This window comes from Amia ocellicauda, chromosome 2 (genome assembly GCF_036373705.1).
Source record: "Amia ocellicauda isolate fAmiCal2 chromosome 2, fAmiCal2.hap1, whole genome shotgun sequence".
NCBI lineage: Eukaryota > Metazoa > Chordata > Actinopteri > Amiiformes > Amiidae > Amia > Amia ocellicauda.
The window spans coordinates 13177216-13201487 of NC_089851.1; the positions used below are offsets into that span (position 1 = coordinate 13177216).

The 24272-nt window shown below is 39.4% G+C and overlaps 3 protein-coding genes across 4 annotated transcripts; 2 read left to right on the forward strand and 1 right to left on the reverse strand.

Annotated features, from left to right (window-relative positions):
- Positions 1 to 866: 866 nt before the first annotated feature.
- On the forward strand, positions 867 to 13218 carry impa2 (inositol monophosphatase 2). 2 transcript variants are annotated; one of them, XM_066719184.1, is made up of 8 exons: positions 867 to 1307; positions 3689 to 3822; positions 4292 to 4396; positions 4717 to 4762; positions 5328 to 5436; positions 7749 to 7857; positions 9106 to 9257; positions 13097 to 13218. In XM_066719184.1, the coding sequence occupies exons 1-8, from the start codon at positions 1230 to 1232 to the stop codon at positions 13126 to 13128; spliced, it is 765 nt and encodes a 254-aa protein (XP_066575281.1). In that variant the 5' UTR covers positions 867 to 1229; the 3' UTR covers positions 13129 to 13218. The 2 variants fall into 2 exon arrangements, with proteins under 2 accessions (XP_066575281.1, XP_066575271.1); XM_066719174.1 differs by lacking the exon at positions 13097 to 13218 and adding an exon at positions 10187 to 11399 and having other exon boundaries at positions 869 to 1307.
- LOC136764830 (cathepsin Z) lies at positions 11442 to 15934 on the reverse strand. The gene is made up of 6 exons (XM_066719164.1): positions 15690 to 15934; positions 14486 to 14649; positions 14153 to 14332; positions 13632 to 13782; positions 13044 to 13209; positions 11442 to 12255 (listed from the first exon to the last, which is right to left on the reverse strand). The coding sequence occupies exons 1-6, from the start codon at positions 15839 to 15841 to the stop codon at positions 12142 to 12144; spliced, it is 927 nt and encodes a 308-aa protein (XP_066575261.1). The 5' UTR covers positions 15842 to 15934; the 3' UTR covers positions 11442 to 12141.
- A 510-nt stretch (positions 15935 to 16444) lies between these two features.
- Positions 16445 to 23763, forward strand: thoc1 (THO complex 1). Its single transcript, XM_066719197.1, has 21 exons — positions 16445 to 16553; positions 16933 to 17006; positions 17174 to 17234; positions 17351 to 17420; positions 17539 to 17657; positions 17944 to 17992; positions 18261 to 18356; positions 19061 to 19143; positions 19410 to 19483; positions 19796 to 19904; positions 20156 to 20290; positions 20429 to 20529; positions 20687 to 20753; positions 20925 to 20975; positions 21058 to 21128; positions 21410 to 21505; positions 21720 to 21785; positions 22066 to 22149; positions 22707 to 22854; positions 22978 to 23053; positions 23373 to 23763. The coding sequence occupies exons 1-21, from the start codon at positions 16506 to 16508 to the stop codon at positions 23648 to 23650; spliced, it is 1956 nt and encodes a 651-aa protein (XP_066575294.1). The 5' UTR covers positions 16445 to 16505; the 3' UTR covers positions 23651 to 23763.
- The last annotated feature ends 509 nt before the right edge of the window (positions 23764 to 24272 follow it).

The window sequence follows — 24272 nt, forward strand, 5'->3', positions numbered from 1 at the left end:
TACATTTGAACCGTTAAAAGTCTCCTAAAATCATAGCTCATAAACCTTAGAGGCATTTCATGAGGTAGTTGTTTGATAAAGAACATCAGGAAAGCACACATAAGCTCTCTGCTTATTAAAACATATAAGGATGTCCCTGATTACCCCAGCTTTGCAGGCCTAATGTGGGTCTGTCTCAACAACCCATGCTGTCATCACAACTGCACGCATCTATCATTTAGTACGCGGTAGATCTGTGTTGTTTTATTATTTTATTTTTTGTAAATTGAGTATGTCGCAATCTTCCGAAAATGCACAATTAATAGCTTCAAATGTCTATCGATTACTACACTACAATTATCACATCAGTCCCGCACAGTAATTTTTGGAGAGGTTGCAGACGTTTTAGTTCAGACGTGTACGAAATATCCTCGATGGTGTTTTTTCTGTAACTATAAGGCGCTCTTAAAGTGCGGACGATCAATCAATCTTTCAGCATCAAGTCATCAATTCATAATTATAACAATGATCTGCATGCCCATTTCTACCAATGCTTAATTAAAATGTGCAATGATCTGCAAGCTTCCATCTCCAATTAGGATGTATATACATTGTTACCAATCACTACAGGAAAAGGTTAAAATACAGTTTACTCCTCCAGTTCGTATTTAACAATAAACTGCTCTCTGTCGCCGTTGTGTTACAACTGTATCGCCATTGAAGGCAACGCAATGCACGTCAGTCTCTCAACCAGCTCCTATCATGTGACGCACTAATAAGGTCAAACGTCGCCTTCTGGTGCGCAGATCTCCCGACTTCTGCGCAGATCTGCAGGATTCCAGCGATCCCATTGGCGGAGCCGCGCAGACGCGACAGAAGCGTTTGTTGCGTGGCGTCAATTCCCTGTGATTACCTTGGGATTGACAAGCTGCTGCTAAATCTGGACAGTGCTCATTCACTCGCCCGACGCTCAGACTGCGTGCCAGGGCTGCTTAGATGTCCTGGCTCGCATTATTTTGAAAAAGGTCGGCGCAGGTCGCAGTTTTAGGCCGTCAGACGGGGATGAGTTGGTCGTGAAGCGCCGGTGCAGACAGCGAGGAGGGTGGAGGCGGTCCCGGCGCAAGAGCGGTGCATGCGGCAGCAGACGCGTATATGATGCGCTGAGGGGAAGGGATACAGTATATGTGTGTTTATAGTGGGAAGTGTTTTAATTTTGTGCAATATTTAGTTTTCTTCCGCACAAGAGCATCATGACTTCCGCGGATAACGCCCAGCCCTTGGAGGAATGCATGGAGGTGGCCGTCCGGGTCGCCCGCAGAGCCGGCCAGGTACCGTGCTGTTTGAAAGCGCGCTTTATCAGATGCATCACTGCCTGTGTGCCATGTCCGCTCAGTGCTGCGTGTTTGTGTTTCTACTTTCACTTTGAGGATTGCAACCCAGCAGGCTGTCCAGAAATATGTGACCATAGAGGGTGAAATAATCCAGATGCATTTATTTAAGTTCACACTTTTCATGATTAAGCCATTTCAATATGGCGATGTACACTCGTTTTGTTGTCAACCTAATTGTGCAAAAATGTTTGATTTCAGTATCCGAATTTATCCAGTAATTTCCCGACTTTCCATGGTTGTGCATATTGAAATAAAATATCTAATTTGTGTTTGCAATCTATAGATATAAATAATTGCACATGCTTGCATTACTGTTACAAGAACTCCACAGCCTTTATGTACACATTATTGAGTATAAGCTGATTTATTTTACAAATGTCCATTCATCTTCCCTAAACTTACATTTTACTCGGTCATGAATGTTTCTGCATTATGAAGTTTGCACCTTTTATTAGACCAGAAGTTGTCCTGATAAATGCCAGCAACATGCACAGGTGTTTCTGTAACATCAGACACAAACCAAATATATTTTAAGTCCAGGACATTTATATAGTTGAAAACAAATATGTATTTCCCCTATTGTAAATTAGGTATGGCACTTGCATATACACCGATCAGCCATAACATTATGACCACTGACAGGTGAAGTGAATAACACTGATAATCTCGTTATCATGGCACCTGTCAGTGGGTGGGATATATTAGGCAGCAAGTTAACATTTTCCTCAAAGTTGATGTGTTAGAAGCAGGAAAAATGGGCAGCGTAAGGATCTGAGCGACTTTGTCAAGGGCCAAATTGTGATGGCTAGACGACTGGGTCAGAGCATCTCCAAAACTGCAGCTCTTGTGGGCTGTTCCCGGTCTGCAGTGCTCAGTACCTATCAAAAGTGCTCCAAGGAAGGAAAAGCGGTGAACCAGCGACAGGGTCATGGGCGGCCAAGGCTCATTGATGCACGTGGGGAGCAAAGGCTGGTGCCAGATACCACAGCACACCTTCAGAGGTCTAGTGGAGTCCATGCCTCGACGGGTCAGGGCTGTTTTAGCGGCAAAAGGGGGACCTACACAATATTAGGGAGGTGGTCATAATGTTATGGCTGATCGGTGTATGTTGAGGAGGTAATTCAGCATTTTAAATGTCACATGACACATCACAGAAAGTGCTTGCATGGGGATGTAGTGGGATTATGAATATAATTGTTTGTGAATAATTAGTGAAAGGGCCTGAAATGTATAGTGGTACATGGACCACAAGGAAGTTCATCTTATTCAATTATGTGTAAAAGCCACCAGGAGAATGCTGCTTGTCTGGGTTGTGGAGATGACATCTGACAGATGACCAGAACATGACTGAGCTTGAATTAAGTCTTGTCTGATGCACCTAAGAAGCATTGCTACTGTAAATGACAGAAGCATCACTCAAGGTACAACAGTTGCCCAACAGATGAGGCAAGGCATTGACATTTCGAAGGATCGTGAGAATGCATTCATGGTGAGGTTTTGCAGTGGTCTAGAACGTTACGGGAGCTTTTCCATGGGTGAAGACTGAAGTGTCTGTGAAGGTGAACGCTGGCTGATACTGGAAGAAGTCTTAGAAAGAAGACCGAATCCTCAACAATGAAAAGCTCAGGAAGGAGACAAATGCACTAACTATAATGGCCACTATTATTCCAGTTACCATTATTACATCCCTGTGCACTTGATAATGTCAATAATTATGTCTTGATGGTCATAGTTATTCTAAATACTGAGATACAAATATGATGAATAGGTCTTGATTATCTACAAGAGAAGATGGAAAACAGCAAATGCATGTCCTGTATTTTAAGTGCTTTTGAGAAGTGGATTTCAAAAATCACCACGGGAGACTTTTCAGAGCATCAGATGAAGAGGCCTGCTTCTCAGATAGAATGGACAGAGACTAAATGTATGCAAGTGTTTGAAAAAGTAATATAACTCCATGCATGGTTTGAGTACAGTAAGCTTTTGTTCCCAATTATAGATATCTGATTAACATTTGGCTATCTTCCAATGCAGGAACTCAGTATTGTGTCTCTTCCCTTTCACATGGATTGAAGTGCATGAATTGGATAGTCAGCTTTATTATGAACACCAAGATGGAATATGAGATATGTGTGTAAATAAAATGCATTATTCCAGATCACTTTCTGTTTGATTATCTAACTATGTTTATCCCACCTTCTGGGCATTTAATTCGGGTTTCTTCAGTTTGAATTTGTTGAATCATTTAAGCTGTTGTTTTTGATGTCCGACTCATGCCTACATTTACTTTATTGTTTGTTTGGTGTTTTCTGGTTCAGGTGATTCAGGAAGCTGTGAAACATGACAAATGTGTGTCTACCAAAAGCACAGCTGCAGACCTGGTCACAGAGACAGACCACCAGGTGGAGGAGCTCATTATCTCCACCCTCAGGGACAAGTATCCGTCTCACAGGTAGGATGTACAGGCCTGAGGAGAAACCGCACTCCTGGAATAGATAGGGGAATGGGTACTGCAACACATCCTTTAAAAAGCCATGTTATAACAACCAAAATATATAATGCATGGATAAGTATTGTAATAGTTAAACAATACAAAATTATATATGTTCCAATAAAGAGAGAGTGAAATTTGGAGGGTGTGTTATCCATTATCCATTCAGAATTCGTAAAAGAATGCGACACTTTCCCTTATTGATGGAATCAATTTAGCCACAAATACGAAGTGGTGCTCACCTTTCTTCTCTGATTTCTGGTTGAGAAAATGACGAGGATAGTTTCATGTATTTTGCAGAATGCAGATAATTTCTTATTGGTGCATTTGTTTTTAAGAATTTCAGTATTTCTTTAGTAAGTAATATTATGATTATTTTAATTAACATGCTCTAATTGTAATACAAATTGCAATAAATGCTTTATTTAAGATTCATTGGTGAAGAATCATCTGCTGCCGGAGAGAAATGTTTCCTAACGGACAGTCCTACATGGATTATAGATCCCATTGATGGAACCTGTAATTTCGTACACAGGTAATTTTATCAGTAAGCATTTTAATCCATTGTTCTTACAAATATTAAATTGATGTCCAATGTCCAGCTACAGCATTCAATATAGAATAGTATACAGTTCTTGGCCAAGTTTCACTACAATAGTCAGACTTCACAGAGTAAGTACAGTTGTATAATATCACACTTTCAAAATCAGTGTAAACAAAATAATACCTGCATAAAATTACTCGTACTTCAACATCTAGTAAGTAGGTCTATGGAGAGAGGTTTTTTTTATTTATTTTTTTTATGCATAGCTTAATTTATGAATCGTATAATCCAAAACATGTTTTCTTTTTCAGTTTCCCAATGGTGGCAGTAAGCATTGGTTTTGCTGTGAAAAAAGAGGTATAAAATGCATTCTGTAAGTTGCTAATTTGATGGTCATCTGAAGTTAAGCCTGTGTCTTTCATCTGCAGTGGAATTATGTCAAATTTAAACTTTAATCGTTTTTTCAGATTGGGACTCAAGGAGGGGTTTCAGAGTAGTGTGGTCCAGGCTATACAGTAAAACAGGTTTCAATTAGAATAGTAAAATAGTAAAATAACTTTGCATTTAGAAATAAAAAGGAACTTCAAGGATATGCATGTGCTATTAAATGTGCTATAACAGGTAGAGAATGTGTATTCCCACAATAGGCCGAGACTACAGATTTGTTGACATGCCTTTTAATTTACTCAGCATTTATATTTTCAAACCAAAATATAACTGTAATCCTAGTAATTAATAATTATATGATCTGGTTTAATCATCATCTATCATTTGAATTTTTGTAAATGTTACCTCGGTGTGCTCATTTCCAATGTATATTATGTTGTGTTGTGTTTTTAATTGTGTGAAATATATATGTATTTTTAGCATCCTCATTCATAGTCATTTAGAATCTCATACATTTAATTTCTTTTACTTCTAGCTTGTATTTGGTGTCATTTACCATTGCTTCGACGAGACCTTATACACTGCTAGGAAAGGACATGGGGCATTTTGCAATGGCCTAAGGCTTCAGGTATCAAAGGAAAAAGGTTAGTTTAGATTTTGTTGGGACTAAGATGTGAAGAATATCAATACGAGTATAACCTTTCGTTTTTACATTTTGCTTTAACCATTTGGGAATCACATGGCATGCCTCTCTTCTGTAGTTACGTGGTTTCTACTAAGTACATATATTTTAAAATTGGTTATTCAATAACAGAGGTAATATCCCTGCAGAAAAAGTAAATGTATACATACCTACAGTATGACAACAGTCAAGTTTCCCAAGTTTCCCATGTTTTTGAATGACATTCATCCAGCAGGACTCCTTTGACTGAATTCAAATGAAAAAAGGTAGTGAAATAATCAGCTAAAATACATTTCTTATCAAGGTAACATAATATTATGCTTATTCACTATTTCTGCATGTGTGTTTATGTGATTTAAGTTTAAAGGTTTCTCTGTTATTAGATGTAAAATAAGGGAGGTATCTTTTCCAATGATGTGAAAGACGAGAGTGGAGTGGGACTGCTGCTAGAATATGTCCTGTCTTTTGAAGGTGTGGAGTTGTAAGCTCCTGTTTCCATGCGAATAGGACCTGTGGATTAGGCTCAGGTTGTGCAGACCTGGGAGCACTTACCCCTCCTTTAATAGTAAATGAAAAAGCTGAGTATTGGACCGGTCCCTGCTTTCATCAGAGGCTTTATAAAGATCATCAACTGTAATGTTTGATTAACCCAAACATCTCCTTAAAACTGAGTTTTTAAATTGAAAAAAAAAAAAAAGAACATTATAAGCAAACTTAACACACCAATGTGCTGTGTCCCCTTAAAGGGAAATGCATATGCGTTGCAAATGAGTATCAATTTAAAAGGGCATTTCTGCAGGTGTTGTGTTTGACAGAGCATTCTTTTCCTTTTCAGATTATGCACATGTGTGGCACTAAGCTGTGCCGCCTCACTGCTGAGCCAGCGCAGGAACTGAAGTCTGTGTGAATGGCTTACTGTCGCAGTGTAATTTATTACTGAAGTGTTGCAACACTAACACAACAGCCGTATTTTCAGAGATGAGCCATGCAGTATCTCGGCTGTCAGCATTACTGTGCTATTGTAGCACCGCAGTGAAAGTGCTTACAGAACACTTAAATGCAAATCTGACTCAGCTCTTAGTTGCCTTAGTGTGTAATCTAAAGTGATCTTTTGTCCTCAGAATAAGTATTAAACAAAAATCAGAACAAGCGTTTATAATTTTTGTTTAAAAATGCTATAATTCTTACTTTTCAATCACAGATGTGTTGAAATTGACTGTAGTGACTATAGTTCTAGGGGTTTTCGACTAATCTCTAACATTTCTGTGTACTACGACAATCTAACACCTGCATGTCACTCTGTTACTTACGGGAATACAGTTTTGTGTCTCGCAAGCAGTGAATGTTGTGCGATCTGGTTAATTTGATTTTTAACCCCCAAGCATTCATACTATATAAAGGAAGATACAATTTACCTCTTTGTGTGTTTTCTAGTAAGTTATGGTTTGTTTATTTTTAAACAAGTTCTTTTCTGTCCATAATTGAAAATCTTAAACTTACACAGTGAATGCTTCTGCTACAAAAAATGTTTAAAAGCTAACCTGTGAAGAATTATGTTTGTAAATTAGGCTTACACTCCCTACATACCATTAGTATATACAATCCTATATAATATCCATATTAAGTACTCAGATATAGTTTAGACCTAGTTGTACATTTATTTATTTTTCTGATCAGATGGCTTATATTTTATGAAAGTGTAAATGTGTATCTAGTGTTTAGACCAGAACATTACATTTTAATTTAAAATGTTTGCACCATTCTGTAGGTTCATAATATATGAACATCCATTCTGTTAGTTAATACAAATAACTTTAATTATATGAGCTTTACATATTTAATGCCTTAAAATAAACAATTAAGCAAAAGTGAAAAGTAAATGGTCCATTTCTTAGTCACAGTTCTGCAACAGGTATAATTTTCTGGTTGCCTGCACAGTTATCACACTCTGCTGCAGTGCATCTTAAACCATTTGAAGTGCCTTACTGAGACGAGAGTCCGAAAGCCATCTTAGCCTTATATTGTATATCTACTCTGAGCTGAATGAGGCCCATTTGATCTGTAACAACATAACACATCGCAAATGTTAGAACCCCACCTGTGAAACGTGAAACGGAGGTTGTGAGAACAAAATGGTACGGGATTCGTGAGACTTTGTATCCGCTAAAAGGTTTCACAAAGTGTTTGTTATGGTGCGGTTTAATAATAATGGGAGATGAATGGATGGAAGAAAAGTGTTCTGTCTGGAAATAACATAATTATTTTTCCACACAGATGTGTCTAAGGCCCTGATTTTAACAGAGATTGGCGCAAAGAGAGATCCAGAAACACTGAAGATATTTTCTGGGAACATAGAGAAGCTCCTCAAAGCACACGCCCATGGGTAAGCACTTTCAATTAACATCACTGATTATTACTGGGTTATAATTTTGAGCTTTCACAAGTTTATACATAGAAATGGTGTTCATCAATTTTTCCACTTGTTAATTAACATTGTAGAAATGAATCTTAGATTTTTACAGTATCCAAAAATCTTATCCCAAATTAAATGTTGCCTCTCTATGATTCCTGTGTTCTACACGTCATCCTTCTAAATGAAATACAGAAGTTATAAAAAAAGTTATAGAAATATACACCGATCAGCCATAAGATTATGACCACCTGCCTAATATTGTGTAGGTCCCCCTTTTGCCACCAAAACAGCCCTGACCCGTCGAGGCATGGACTCCACTAGACCAATGAAGGTGTGCTGTGGTATCTGGCACCAAGATGTTAGCAGCAGATCCTTTAAGTCCTGTAAGTTGTGAGGTTGGGCCTCCATGGATCGGACTTGTTTGTCCAGCACATCCCACAGATGCTCGATTGGATTGAGATCTGGGGAATTTGGAGGCCAAGTCAACACCTTGAACTCGTGATTCATCAGACCAGGCCACCTTCTTCCATTGCTCCGTGGTCCAGTTCTGATGCTCACGTGCCCATTGTAGGCTTTTTCGGCTAGTGGACAGGGGTCAGCATGGGCACCCTGACTGGTCTGCGGCTACGCAGCCCCATACGCAACAAACTGCGATGCACTGTGTGTTCTGACACCTTTCTATCAGAACCAGCATTCACTTTTTCAGCAATTTGAGCTACAGTAGCTCGTCTGTTGGATCGGACCACACGGGCCAGCCTTCGCTCCCCACGTGCATCAATGAGCCTTGGCCGCCCATGACCCTGTCGCCGGTTCACCTCTTCTCCTTCCTTGGACCACTTTTGATAGGTACTGACCACTGCAGACCGGGAACACCCCACAAGAGCTGCAGTTTTGGAGATGCTCTGACCCAGTCGTCTAGCCATCACAATTTGGTCCTTGTCAAAGTCGCTCAGATCCTTACGCTTGCCCATTTTTCCTGCTTCTAACACATCAACTTTGAGGACAAAATGTTCACTTGCTGCCTAATATATCCCACCCACTGACAGGTGCCATGATAACGAGATTATCAGTGTTATTCACTTCACCTGTCAGTGGTCATAATGTTATGGCTGATTGGTGTATATGTAAAAGGTAGGTTCCTTCCACAACAGTTTAATATTGGTACTGACTGCCTGAGTCCCCCACGTCTTCTCTGGTAACTTGTGATTTGTCTTGCAGCATCCGTGTGATTGGCAGTTCCACGCTGGCTCTATGCCAGGTGGCGTCAGGTGCAGCCGATGCCTATTACCAGTTTGGACTCCACTGCTGGGACATTGCAGCAGCTGCCATCATCATCAGGGAAGCTGGGGGGAGTGTGGTAGACACTTCAGGTGGGCCGTGTGTTCCTATAGCCGTCAACCAGCAAGTGACTCAAGTAACTGAAACTCACATAATTAGAGTAAAAGAGAGACCGATATAGATGGATTATGTTATATGATGTTAGGGATTTTCTGTAGTTTTTGGGTGAAAATTCAGAAATGATTTCACCTTGTCTGTTAGTGAAGGAAAGTGTATGACCCTACATTTTTACTTGAACTGTAATACTGTCAGCGTTGGAGCTAAATATGGCAAACCACTCTATTTGGGTTGAGACATTAATTGGAAAGTTTCACTTACAACTGTCTGGTGCTAAAAGTACCGACTTCTAAAAGGAGCCATTATAGTTGCTGAACAATGGTACCAGTTGTAAGACAGACTTGTATGTCTGCACTGTATACTGCCTGCACAGAGAAGCAGTGTTGGCACTTAGTGATAAGGCCAGTGGTCATGTGGTCAAGCTTTGAGTACAACCCTAGTTGGACCTGAGAACAAGTCTAGATATAGGAAGCCTTAAAGGAGTAAAGCTGACCATATTTTATGAGGAAACATACCACAGCATTTTCTGTACAGCTTTGTTTTAATTTCATTTTGTATTTACATAATTATGGATATAAGTCCCCTTACAAATGTCACTATATATTATTTTAATGCCCATGTGCTAAAATAAATACATTCCAGAATAAAACCATTTTTTTCTGATTATAATTTTTTGCTGAGTATATATAAAACTTTGATTTTTGAACATGTAATCATGTTCTACAGTGTCTCTATCACGGCTCTCACTGTAGTTTTAAAGACCATAATTTGGTCTTTATTTACTGAACTGGTGCAAACCCATTACTGCCAAACGTCAGTTGGTTTTAGTTACCAAATCCAGATGTATGATTTTTGACATAATAGAAGGCAAGGACTTACTGCTGAAACCGTGTTCTTGTCACAGGCGGACCTCTGGATCTGATGTCTCGCAGAGTAGTTGCCGCTGGAACGATGGAGATGGCCACTTACATAGTTCAGCAGCTTCAGGAAATCGACTACGAGCGAGACGATCACCAAGCACATTGAGTCTATATACACAAATTAATTTAAGATATTGGAGCTCATGGGAAGGTCAAGTCCTCTTGCTCCAAAATCATCACCTTCCACGTATTGACAATTCAATTACCCAGGGACTCTTCTAAAGGAGCTTACACCAGAAGGACTACGGGCTAGAGCACATCAAAACTTTGACCCGCCCGCGAATTGCAAAGTACAAAGTTGTACCATATCGTGCCACTAAGTAGAGTGGCTTCTAACAATAAATTAAAGGGTACATATAGGGTACAGATAGGGTACAGATGTGTAATTGTGATTCACGGGTAGGTCAAAATATTGATTTGGTGTAGCCCTACATGTCTTTAGTTTCATGCACTGCCATTTTCTCCTCCAAACCTGCTTACATGTTGATGGCAGGACTTGACCTTGTCATGACTTTAGATTTATTTCTACCTGAAGTTTGTTTACACTTTACAGTACACATAGAAAGTCTTGTTGCAGAGGATTTTTTCATAATGTCTTCACATGGTAGCACAGTTTTGTTGTGTTTATTTAAACATAATTAAGTGTTCTATTGAATCAGTTGAGTATTGTTACATTTGAAAACATTGTAGCAGTAATCTCTAGAACCCTCGGATAACCAAGGCTTCCATTTTAGATCATGCTTCATACATTAGTGTAAAAGGGATCTTGGTTAAGAGTTAAAATATATAGAGCAGGTTCACAATGAGCAGGGTCAAGCTGAAACTGATTATTAACACCCATAATTGTTACTTGTAAAAGGTATGAAGATATGAAAGATTTTTTATCAGTGTTAACTTTGTTTCCAACTGAATGTTACAGTGACAAAGTAATATTGTTAATTCATTTCAGGTGTTTTTTCTTAATTGTGGTAGGTTAAAGACAGCTGAGTGTAGAATACATATTGTAGGTGCTGTATTAACTATGAAAATAGTATGAATTTAGTGAGATTCTTGTCTTAAACTTATCTTTGCAGTTCCTGGGGTTCAAGGTACAAAATCATGTTTTTAATTTAAACCATGACATCACATTATGATATTGATTTGTCTCAGACGTCCTAAAATAAAGTGTGCCTTAATAAACACATTTCACTCTTTTCAGATCTGTGCAATTTTGTAGAAAAAATATTAATCCACAAACACTGATGTGAAAAGGTTTAATTTGTTTTTATATGCTGTCTGTAAAGTGTTTTCTAATTAAACTAAAATGCAATGGCAACATTTAAAAAAGATTAACACAAGCATACAATCATTTGTTTTCAAATTATAACCATACAATGAATAAAAACCTTGCTGCCTCTGAAAAACTATGCACAGAGTATAAATATATGTAAAAAGCACAGAAGCAAATCCATGTTTTCAGGAACTATTTTGTCTGCAGTACATACCAGGTGAGTATATTGAAAAAGAAAAGGCACCTCAGATTTACGATTTTAAATTAAAGATGCACATTGGGAGAGTTTACATGCAGTGTTTTTAACTCATGCAGTGATGATGCGTGTGCATGTTTCAAGTACTGTTCTTCAGAACCACCCTTTCTGGCATTTTCCTGCAAAAACGTCAAGAGAGCTATACGTAGAGCTAATTTACATATTCATTCACTCTTTTGCCCTTGATTTGCATGACGTTGGGTAAATGGCAGCTTGTCCCGAGTGTAATAAATGAAAACCATGTAAACCCCAAGAGGGAGAGGGGCATTTCATCTTTGACTCAGTCATATTGTCTCAAGGAAGCTCATGTAAACTCTGCCAATGTTATCACCCGCTTCCAGTGTTCAGGGCAGTCAAATTCTAAAAATAACGTTTTTGAAATCAAAGCTGCATGACGTGAATATCTGAACCCACTATGCTAGGACTGGGTCACCATATGCACAGCTCTTCTCTATGGCCAGGTTGTACTTATTGCCATTGCCATCTTTGTAGGCACTAGTGACAATTCGCAGCCACCCATTCTCTCCCTAAAAAAGAAGCAAAGAAAAGATTAGTATGCATCTCCTTAGAAAAACGTAAATGGAACATCCTATCGGCCTACACTGACTTGCCATTCCTCTCTCTCTAAGGTTCCCGAGTATATATAATTTACACAGTGCACCCCCCCCCCCACACACACACCTGCTTAATGTTTCATTCACAATACTCTTACTTAAACAGGGTCTCATATACAGCCTCCACATTTGTTCTCAAATTAATGTTGTATATTTAGTTGCAGTATTACATTATAATAATGTTCTTTTAAATGACATCCATTATTAGTATTTGTTTCTCTTTCTCATATGATTCATTTCATGACTTCACAAAAAGTGAAGTAAAGATGTTTGAGTGTAATTTTGTAAATGGAAGATGTGTACTGTACAAGAGTATGGTAAATAAATCTGTTAGATGTGTAGTAGGATTTGTTTTTATACTAAATACAGATTTATATATATGTATACACCAACAACAAAAGTAATTTGTGGAAATTATGAATTATTCGAGAAATACATCAGAATAGGGATTTTGTATTATTCTGTTTGCACAATACCAATGCATTCTCTTTTCTCGTTTAATTTAAGCAAAGTTCATGTTGTTTACACAATGAATGGAAACTAAATATCAATAAACACATGTACACAGTAATGAAACTCTTAGTTACCATGAGCTTTTGACAACTGCATTAATGATGTCATTCTGAGGACTCAGAATTAGTTTAATTTCATTCAAGAAAAACAGTTGTCAGTAGTGTGTATATCAAGTCCCTTAAACTGACCCATGGTTGTCCCCAGGAGTTTCTCACTATCCAGTACTCTGTTCCGTCCTCAGATACTCCCCATCCGGCAACAGACACGATGTGATTGATGAGAGACACTGCGCGGTACTCTGCATACACCCCACCTGTGTAAGACTTCATCTTCTCTGTGGCCATGATGCCGCAGCTGAAAGAAAGATTTCAACTGCACGCTGAACGCCAACGATCCTGACAACAACTTGTTTGTATGAAACATGTTTTCCAATCAAAACAATAATCAAGTCAGACTTAAATATGACCAGATTTCTGGGGTCAAAAAACAAAGAACTCCACCACACCTGTAGGTTTCTGTACTCAACTATATTTTCTAACCAAGGATGAATCTATTTTAAGTAGCTAAATCTGAAGGAACAAATTTTCAATTTCACATCCATCATAGTCACAGCTTTTAATACTTTCAAACATAGATAAATCCTTTTACTGCAAACCAAAAATATGTAATCATATATTCAGTTTTATATTGTTCAAAATTACAAAAGATGTACTCATATTTTTGTAACAGAAAAGTTATTAAATGATTGTAAACATTTATTTTGATGTATAATTTACCTGATGGGGCCATGGGTATATATTTCTGCCTTCATCTTTTCCCGCCCGGCCACTTCTCCATAGTCTTCCACCTTCCACAGAGTATAGTTTTGCACAACACTGCAGGTCTCAAAAAACGAGCAGGTCCCACACTCGGTAAAGGGAGTACACTCTGCAATTCAGCACCACAATGCATGTGTAGATACTTAAACAATGGCAAAATAACAAAAATATATTTATTATTATTTACACTATAGAACTGGTGCAGAGTTTGATTATCCCAAAATAATGTAAATGGTAGTAGGTAAATAAAACTGAATTTAACCTAGACTTCAATAAAGGCTGGTAATGGGTACTTTTTACCCGACACTTGGGTGAATGGATGTCGAGCGAGACACTGGATTTTCATTCTTCCAAAAGTTCTCCAGACTTAAACCAACTAATACCTTTGAAATGGTGGTGTATTAAAAACAATCCTGAGATGATGCGTCTTCAACTAGCGTTTTATTATTCCCTACATGGTAATAACTGCAGTTCTGCACCTTGATCTGTGGCCTGGTAGTTGTTGCAGGTCTCGTCTGGTATACCATGACTGTGCGCATAAGCCCAGACCATGAGGTGGTCTCCTCCGTGACACGACCCAGCCCTCCCACAGTCCACCACGTTCTGAACAGAGAGGTACGCAGACGGCCAGGCAGCTCTCCTCTTGATGTTGATACGATCTGAAGAGGGGAAAAATTGGAAAAGTGCTTCAATACATCAGTAATGCATATATATTTGTTTTTTAAAGTGAAAATAAAAATCATACTGGGTCAAATTATCTTTGAAAATCTCCAATTCATGTTCTCTTCCAGGTCAGTAAAATGACAAATGACCTGCCAGAGCACTGGTGGCTGCCATGGCCCAGCAGGAGCCGCAGTACTTGGGGATGTGCTGGTTGCGGGTGGTGCTGGCATAGTTGGTGCCGTTGACATCACGCCAGTCCCAGGCTACAGGTAGCTCAGTGATGTTAAGATATTCGTGAGGTCTGGGATAGGTTCTGAAATAAATGTGCAAGAAATGTAAGTACAGAAAGCAATAGTAAGTGTATTAAGCGTTATTACTTTAACCACAGCAGGCCATCCCAGCAAATGATACAAACACAACCACATGGTCAGATACCTATTCAATGGCACTCCTGACTGATGTACAAAATATCAGTCTTACATACTTGGTTACAGCATGGAACTCGATCGGTTTTCTGGAAAGGTAATATATATATATAATAACAAACCAATACATATAGCTATATTAATCAATATATAGGATATTCTACAAAATATTGTGAATCATAGTATTTGTTATTTAGGATGCAGTTAATTAGTATGGCGCATGCCAAAATTAGACCTAAATACACAGAGAAAATAATAAATCAATCAGTGAATAGGCTATATCAATAAATACGTTTAAATACATTAATTAATACATAAACGTTGAAATAAATAATATATCCAAAAATCACATGCATTGGCAAGGCTTTCTCAAACAGCTGAGGGCAACACAATCAGTAACAAGGCAGATATTTTGGGGTATAAGTAGAAATCTGGGGGCAAACCTGCGGGTTAGGAGTGTTACTGACCGACGCAACTATTTCAAAGCTGCGTTGTCCTTACATCTCAGAGCTGGCTGAGCTGGTACCCAACTCCATCACGCAGCAGAACTCCTAAAACGCAGGCGGCATTCCTGTAGCGCAGATTTGCGCAGTTCTGCACGGATCTGCACCGGTCCACCAATGGGATCGGTGGAATTCTGCAGATCTGCGCAGAACGTCGGAAATCTGCGCTACACGAACAAGACCGCATCACTGATTAAAGCTGCCACACAACAGGAAGCAAACGCATCGCTGTCTTTGTTACATAGAAACCGATACAGACGCACACTAATGTTCAACCAGTGTTGATCTTATTACAACAACAACATCAGATCAAAGACAACTAAATCACAGGGATCGTTTGCTCTGAAAAGAAACATTCCAGAATCCCACAACTGAATAACTACATTCAGAACGTGTTCTTTTTAAGAATGCCCGGTCGCACTTACCTAACAAACAAGTGTCTGTTGTCTCTGAGTGGTTTGTGACAAGACTCATGCTGGGTGTTGTAATGAAATGCCTCTGTCAGCACGACACAGTGTAGAAATGCGTGCAGAAACGCAGAGAGACGCAATAGATCTCGGACACCACAGCAGGCCATCCCGGCAAATGAGATAAACACAACCACGTGTCCCGAAACCCGATCAATCGCACTCCTGACTGATGCACAAAATATCAGTCTTACACACTTGTTTACAGCTTTGACCTGGAAAAAGTAATATATATCATAACAAACCAAAACAATGTATTTATCAATATTTTGAAAGATGTGCGACCCATAATATGATTTGTTATTGAGGATGCAGTTAATTAGTATGGCGCACTATCCATGCCACTAAATAAATACACAGAGAAAAGAATAAATCAATGAATATGAATAGGCTATATCAATAAATAGATTAATTATTAATTAATACATAAACGTTGACATAAATAAACACAGACATACACGTCCAGGTATTTATTTATTAATTTGTTCAAACATGTATTGATATATTCCTTTCAAAGTTTATTTATTTATTCTTTCTCTGTGTCTTTATGTTTTATTTGGGATGGATAATCCTCCATACATTTGGAGGACCATCACTCATTGTCAAAGTATATACTCCCCTATTCCGCTAGGTGGCGCCATTGTGTGCCAAGTGGCGCTGTGCCGGTGAGCGGGCTGCTCTTGCCGCCTCTCTTTGTCTCGGTCTTCCTGCTGATGTTTTCCGGTTCATGTCTCTCCCGAACGGAAGGACTGGCTCCAGTGAGTGCTTGGGAAGATGTCACCGTCCGTGTTTAACTTCAATGATGCCAAAGAAAAATTCACGGTAAGAATCTAGGTTAGTGGTTTAGCAGACATTAGAAAAATCCGGGATCTAGTCGAGATACGTGTGGAGGAAGAGCCTGCAGTCTGTGGATGATACTGCCGGTAGCTTTTTGCTGCGTAGAAATGTGCAGCTGAATAAGTCATGTCCAACGACGTGTTAATTAGTCGGTTTGTAAATAGATTAGAAGAGTTATTGAAGAAAAGGACTTAATTACATAACGCTAATAAAGTGAAGGCTCCTGTAAACAATGGAGCTCCATTTGAGAAATCTGTTTTGTTTTGTAAATGATGTAATGGAAGTGCAACGTGATTTTAGCCTATAATTTTAACTGCAAACTGATCTTTTACATTTTTGTTTTGTAATTTTTTTTTTCCTACAGAGTGCAACCAGAAGTGCCCTGGACACCAAAACTAGCAAACCCCTAATAAATATATTTAATCAGCTGTCTGGGAAGTGAGTATCGTGAAGTACTGTGTATCAGCAGAATATATCACTTTAATCTGGTCTTTTACGCAATGTTTACCACTTATGAGTACATCTTGTCAGAGCTAACTGTGTCATTGAGGGTTGGTCGCTATTGTTAGTCTTCAAATATCAACAACTGTTTCTTCTCCTTTTAGTGAGACTGAGAAGAAAACAACACTTGACCAGGCTCTGCGATGTGTCCTTGAGGGTGAAATTGTAAGTCTGCCAAGATTTGACAAATAAATAAATAGGCCTTAACATTAATAAAAAGCTCATATGAAAAATGGGTTCCAGACTGAGTCCAAGGAATAAAACAAATGTCTCTTTTACAGATAAAGCAAAAAGCCAGCTGTGACGACTTCCTGGCTCTCATTTACCTCAGCATTGATGGAGTTACAGAAGGTGGGTTATTGCAGAAGAAACCAGTCGTGTGTTTTATAAGAGTTCGGACGCCAGCAAATGCTTCCTCCCCTGGGGTGTCCTATTGTACCCCCTAAATGTTGTGATCTTGTATTTGTAGGTATTTGTTCAGCAACCACTCCTTTCCTGCTCCTCGGGGATGTGCTGGACTGTCTTCCACTGGACCAGTGCGATAAGATATTCACCTTTGTTGAGGAAAATGTTTCAACATGGAAATCTGTATGTTTATTTCAACTTTCTAGTCTCCTGGCTGTACCATTGTAAAAAGCATAGTTCATGTTTACCTGTTTTCCTTATGAGCTGTGAAGTCTCCCTTCGTACAGGCTTTGTTTTGTAATGGGTATAATGTAAAATTCAAAATCAAATTCAAATATCTATATTGTGACACTGAAGTATTAATGCAGCCAACAGTGAGCATTGCAGAGAGTGACTTGGAGGCCTTACACAGTGAGGGTCACAGCCACCTTATTCTCTCACAGTACATTTACTTGTCTTTTTATTACAGAATTCTTTCTATTCTGCTGGGAAAAACTACTTGTTGAGGATGTGTAATGGTAAGTGCATCGTTCTATAGTGGAAACCTCTAAGAGCCACCTACCAATAGCTGTTTTTTTGCTATTACATGTCTTGTACCACAGTAAGAATGGTTAAATTGTCTCATTATTAATTTTATTGTATGTTTAATTTGAAATGTTTGAATAACAAACAAGGCCAACAGTTCGCTCACTCTGCCCTGTGTCTGGAGTTGGGAATGGAGGCGCAGTGGTTATAACTTCACAGATGTTCAGATATGGATATTAATCCCATTCGTGTGATTCGCAGACCTTCTGAGGAGGCTGTCGAAGTCCCAGAACACGGTGTTCTGCGGGAGAATCCAGCTGTTCTTGGCACGACTCTTCCCTCTGTCAGAGAAGTCTGGTAAGAGACATGAAAATAACTGCAGTGTGGGGTACAATAGACTTATTCATAGGTATAGATATTCATGTCATTTTCTGTAATTTAAGTATTATACACAAATTAGCACTGTTTTGTATATTACATGTTTTAAGTCTTAATGTAATCAGTTATGTCATTAGCATTTTTATCTATCGTCTGGGAATGTCTTCAAAAAGCATTGCATTGGATTTTATTTTCCATTGAAAATATTAACACTGCAAATGGCATTGCCCTGAAAACATTAAAACCTGTTATAAAAGCTTATTTCTACAAATACTTTAAATAAATGAATAAGTCAAAAAGCTTTAACATTGACTTATGCAATGTAAATGTCTTTTATCTTTGTCTAAATCAAATACGTTGTCGTCTTCTATATGCCATGGTACCTGAAATTAATTTTGGTTTAATGTATCCAGTCATGCCATTGGAGACGTGCTGCTTCATATATTGAACATACTTTTACAGTTGAATGCATTTCTCTGTAATTAACAATTTCTGTCAGTTGCAAAAAAGTTTGTTTACCAACAGAGTTGGGTAAAAGGAGACAGTTTGTTTACTTTCCCTATCTTTGTTTGTCATTTGAAACAAAGTAGTTTTTTCTGTTGAATAAAGGAGGTTTTATTGGCGCTGCATTCTATCCTGTGCAAGTATGGTTTGGTAAAGTACTGCATGTATCCTGTTTGTAGGTCTTAACTTGCAGAGCCAGTTTAACCTGGATAACATCACTGTGTTCAACAAAAATGAGCAAGAAAGTACGCTGGGGCAGAAGGTGAGTAATTGAAATTCTAGAATTAGGAATTTGGGAGATATCTACAAGGTTTAAACAATCTCAGATATCAGATGTTGGAAATGACTGAAAGCAAAAATAAATGTCGCTCCATGCTGGGCAAACTGAAAATTGGCTTTGACAGAAATGGATACCAGGGCAAATTATCTCTAGACATGTGAATATTGAATATTATAAATATTGAATTGATGGGTGTGAGGGTGAATTCCAGACGTGACTGTTTTAATGACGTTTGCCGTTGCCTTCAGCACACCGAAGAGAAGGATGAAACCATGGAGGTGGAAGAGGGGGAGATGGGGGACGAGGATGCGCCCACGCCTTGGTAAGACACTGTTCCTGTGACCCTCACCTGTGTGTTTCCTGGGCCCGACCCCGAATCCCAGGTGCTGGGGATTAGTCCTGCCAGGATTAGTGTGCGCTCTGGTTGACTCTCAAACGGTTGTCTTTTTAATCAAGGCACTCTTTTTGTATGATGGCACACACCGTCTCACAGCCCAGTATGTGTTGGACAGGTGTACCAGAGGTCAAATATAAAAAAATCAGCCCGTATACAGATATAGAGAGAGTGAGGTGGAAGTGTCTTTTGGTATGTTCAGTTTGAGATCAGTGATGATATTTTGTTTTGTGCCCTTAGCTCTATCCCGATTGATTACAACCTGTACAGAAAGTTCTGGACTCTTCAGGACTACTTCAGGAACCCGGTGCAGTGCTATGACAAATTCTCCTGGATGACCTTCCTCAAGGTAACGCACTGCAGTGGGCCACAGCAAGTGAGGAGGGGCCGCTGACAGGAGGCCTATGGAGCCCTTCTCTCTTCCTGTACCTTCGAGCTTTGAAGTGAAATCTTTTAACACCGGTTGGTTTCTTTGCTTAGTGTTGTGGAAGCCATGCAGGTGTACCTGGAAGCTACACTTAAAGTGAACCTGACCCCAGCTGAAGATGTGTTTCCGCCCTTTCATTTTTGCTGACTTCAGTCTTGACTCTTCCCCTGCAGTTCTCCGATGAAACGCTGGCTGTGTTTAAAAGCTACAAACTGGATGACATGCAGGCATCGAAAAAGAAGCTGGATGAGCTGAGGGCGTCGGGGGGAGAGCATGTGTACTTTGCTAAATTCCTGACGAGTGAAAAGGTGAGTAATTGGTTTGGTGTGGTGTTCAGTTTGATGAACATTTGAATAGTACAGGGTACTATTTTAAAGTCTGATATGGATGTGTAGGGGACAGAGATCTGAAGAGTAAACCACACTTGTTATTTTGTCTTTTAATAGCTGATGGACCTGCAGCTCAGCGACAGCAATTTCAGACGCCACATTCTCTTGCAGTATCTGATCCTTTTCCAGTACCTGAAGGGGCAAGTCAAGTTCAAAAGGTTAGCCGCACTCTTTGAGACCTGCAAGTTCAAATTGAAGATTGCAATGTGTTTTGGTTTTGATTTAGTTATGGTATTTGATAGAGGATTGTTTTAATATTCAAATATAGCTTTTCACCCCCCAACCCCCATTTCACACAACTCTGTCCTCCGGCAGCTCCAGCTGTGTCCTGAACGACGATCAGTCCTTGTGGATGGAAGACACAACCAAACTGGTGTACCAGGTCAGTTCGCCATATTAAGTGATTTAAAATGTGTTTACTTTAATTTCACTTAATGCATTTAGACATTGTGAAAAGCCCACATTTCATAATACATCATATTTAAAATTAACGGTAAAATGTGCCACAAGACAATGTTGAAAAAAACATTAAAAATGCTTTTGTTCTCTGTAGCTGCTGAAAGAGACTCCTCCAGACGGGGACAAATTTGCATCTATGGTCGAGGTATGTGTGTAAAGGAATGAGTAAATGGTTCAAATGAATCCTGCAAAACTGAGATACTGATTGATTGACTTTAATCTGGCAGCACATTCTGAACACTGAAGAAAACTGGAACGCGTGGAAAAATGAAGGCTGCCCAAGCTTTGTTAAAGAGAGGTAATTATTGAAAGTGCTCCTGGTTGTGTCTAATGGAATGAACTTCGTGTAATCACTGCTCCTCAATGGCATATCTACTCAAAAACCAACAACTAGCCCATATTTACTGGTAAATGGAGATGTACACCCAATATACAACTTCTAAGTCATTCTTATTTAAGAGCTATTTATTTTCCAGATAAAAGAAAGAAAATGAATTTACAGATGTACCTCTTAAACAGTTTCCAGTGTCTTCAGTACACTTGCCCTGCTGGTTTCTTGACGAGTGTGTTTCCTCTAAGGCCAGGCGAGATGAAACCTATTCGACCCACGAGAAAGAGGCAGGCTCCCGAGGACTTCCTGGGGAAGGGCCCAGACAGGAAACTTTTTATGGGAAAGTAAGTAAGCTCGGAAGAAAGGTGAAATATATCCTGCGATGACTAGAGAGTCGAGTGGTCACCATGTGAGCGCTGGAAGAAAGTTTTACAGGCAGGTCATAGAGGTGGGGGAGTCGTTTTTATTCAGAGCCTCAGTATCGGGTGTGATTCTCTGTTCATTGGAAACGGTGATGGCTTGGTGTTCCTGCTTCTAAACTCTGGTCTGTCATTGCAGTGATGAACTGACTCGACTGTGGAATCTCAACCAAGACAACATGGAGGCCTGCAAATCAGACAGCAGGTATCAATGGATCGATAGTAGGCAACATGCATGATAGAGCATTTCTGTAATCATTATGGTTTGTAAGATTTTATAAAACCATGTTATGAGCTAAATGTAGTGACTATTTGTGCTCTTTTCTAACTTTTTTGTAAAGCAAGATGTGTTGAAGCATTCACAGATCAATAAGGAGACAAAAGTGATCGCATATTGAAGATGCATAAGATGTTCTACTATTCGTATATGTCGAATAAGTGTTTAATGCTTTTTATTGTTTTGATTTTTCCCTTCCCCTGCTCAGAGAGTTTATGCCAACACTGGAGGAGTTTTTTGAAGAGGCCATTGAACAGGCTGATCCTGCAAACATGGTTGAAGATGAATACAAGTATGAACTTAAAAAAGAAAAGGGTTCACTCAAATTGTAGCTATATGTAGCTTATTTTGGCAGTTTGACAGCTCATTCAATAGCTGTCCATTGCTGTATATCAGTGTTTAACAAAAGCATTTAATCTATAAAGGTAAAAATTCAATTTCTGCAATACTGTCATCCCTGTGTAACAAACACCAAGCAGACCTCATTTACACAGAACCTGTGCCAACTACCAAAGTGATTCTGCTCCCTTGATCTTGCCATATAAAACCTCATTTATAGTAGCTTTACAGATGTGTTTTTACAGAAATTATTAGAAGTCGCCAAAATGTCAGCCCTTAGACTTACGTCATGTTAGTCCAACTGGCAGGGAGACACTTTTGCCACAGTAGAAGGTATTGCAAATCTATGTAGATGGTGTTGACTGGCCTCCTTCAGAATTCCCATCTTTGTTCTTTAGTAACCTCCACTTGTGTGTGTGTATGTGATAGTGAATGCATTAACTTGCTTTTTATGGTTCAAAAACACAAGCAAAATGAGCTTAAAAACCTGTGTCTGTGTGTGACCCTCAGGGCGGTGAAGAACTCCAACTATGGCTGGAGAGCTCTCAGGCTGCTGGCCCGCAGGAGCCCACACTTCTTCCAGCCCACCAACCAGCAGTTCAAAAGCCTGCCGGACTACCTGGAGAACATGGTCATCAAGCTGGCCAAGGAGCTGCCGGTGAGAGCAGCACTGTGTACATATTGTCATTGTTGGGTCACTGTATCACTGCATTGAGCAGCATCTGACCACAGGACACTTACTGGAAAGACGTGAACTCTTATTATTACTTTATTTTTGCAGCCCCCCTCTGAGGAGATCAAGACTGGAGAGGAGGATGATGACAATGATGACGCTCTGCTTAAAGAGAGCAATGAAAGTAAGTTTAAATGTCATTAGTAACACCTGGTAGATGGTTCACCGCAGTGAGCAGCCGGTGGCCGTTGGGGTGCAGTGTGTAGCGTCCATTGAAATGGTACACCATGTGCTGTAGTTTTTAGGCAGTTACTAATGCTTGAAAAAGATAACCAATCATTAACGAGTTATATATTATATACAATCCATAATTATTTAAAATGCAGAGAAAAATCGAACTTGGTGAATTGTGGAGAACAGATCTTGTATAAAAACAGCTGGTTTACTAAACATACAAACTGTCCAAACTTGTTCTATCTAATTTTGTTCTACTCTGTGCCTAGGCCCAGATATTCAGCACAAGCTGGTAACCAATCAGCAGATGGATGACATCGCCAGTAAGCTGGGCGCGCAGTGGAAGACGCTGGCTGGTCAGCTGGAGATGAAGGCTGTGGAGATGCGGGAGATCGAGACAGACAGTGAGGACGTGGAAATGCAAGCCAAGCTTTTATTAGTGGCCTGGCAAGACCGGGAGGGTGGCCAGGCCACTGTGGAGAATTTAGTGTCTGCTCTGAATGCATCTGGATTTAGTAAAATTGCAGAAAACCTGATGGAAACATAATTTCTTATTTGTACATGTATTTTTGACTGCGTATGTGGCTCCTGTTGTAAAATACCTTTTCATTATTGAAGCATCTAGTAATTTCTTCTATGAATAAATGTTTTTTAACACAAGGTTTGCATGTGTTTAAATGGCTCATCACCTGTTGCCACCTCACCTGCTATCCTGCTTTCAGGGGCTGCTGTAAGGACACTACAACCACCTGTAGGTGCAAGATCCATATTGCCTTATTTAGTTTTGTCACTAGGACCCATTTAAATTTCAAGAGCAAGGAACCTCTTTACAAACCACAGTTAAGGTATTTGCAGAGAGTTGCACTCAGGTGTTTAGCATTTATAGCAGTGAGGTGAGCTGGTAGTAAGCATTGAGAGATCATTAGTAGTTAACTATGCAAAGTTGGAGTCCCTGCTTTACTTACTAGACCGCTATTTGGATCCATGGGGCTATTGACAAACATCATCGGATAGTGATGAACATTACTCTACTGGCAGAGTTGGGAGATTTGGCAAATGTGTTTATTTCATCTAGTGCCATGAGTGGTGCATATTGAGAGTGAAACCAAATGCTTAAGTCTGTAGTACATTACATATTCAGCATGACATCCACTGATGCGTTTCTTCTT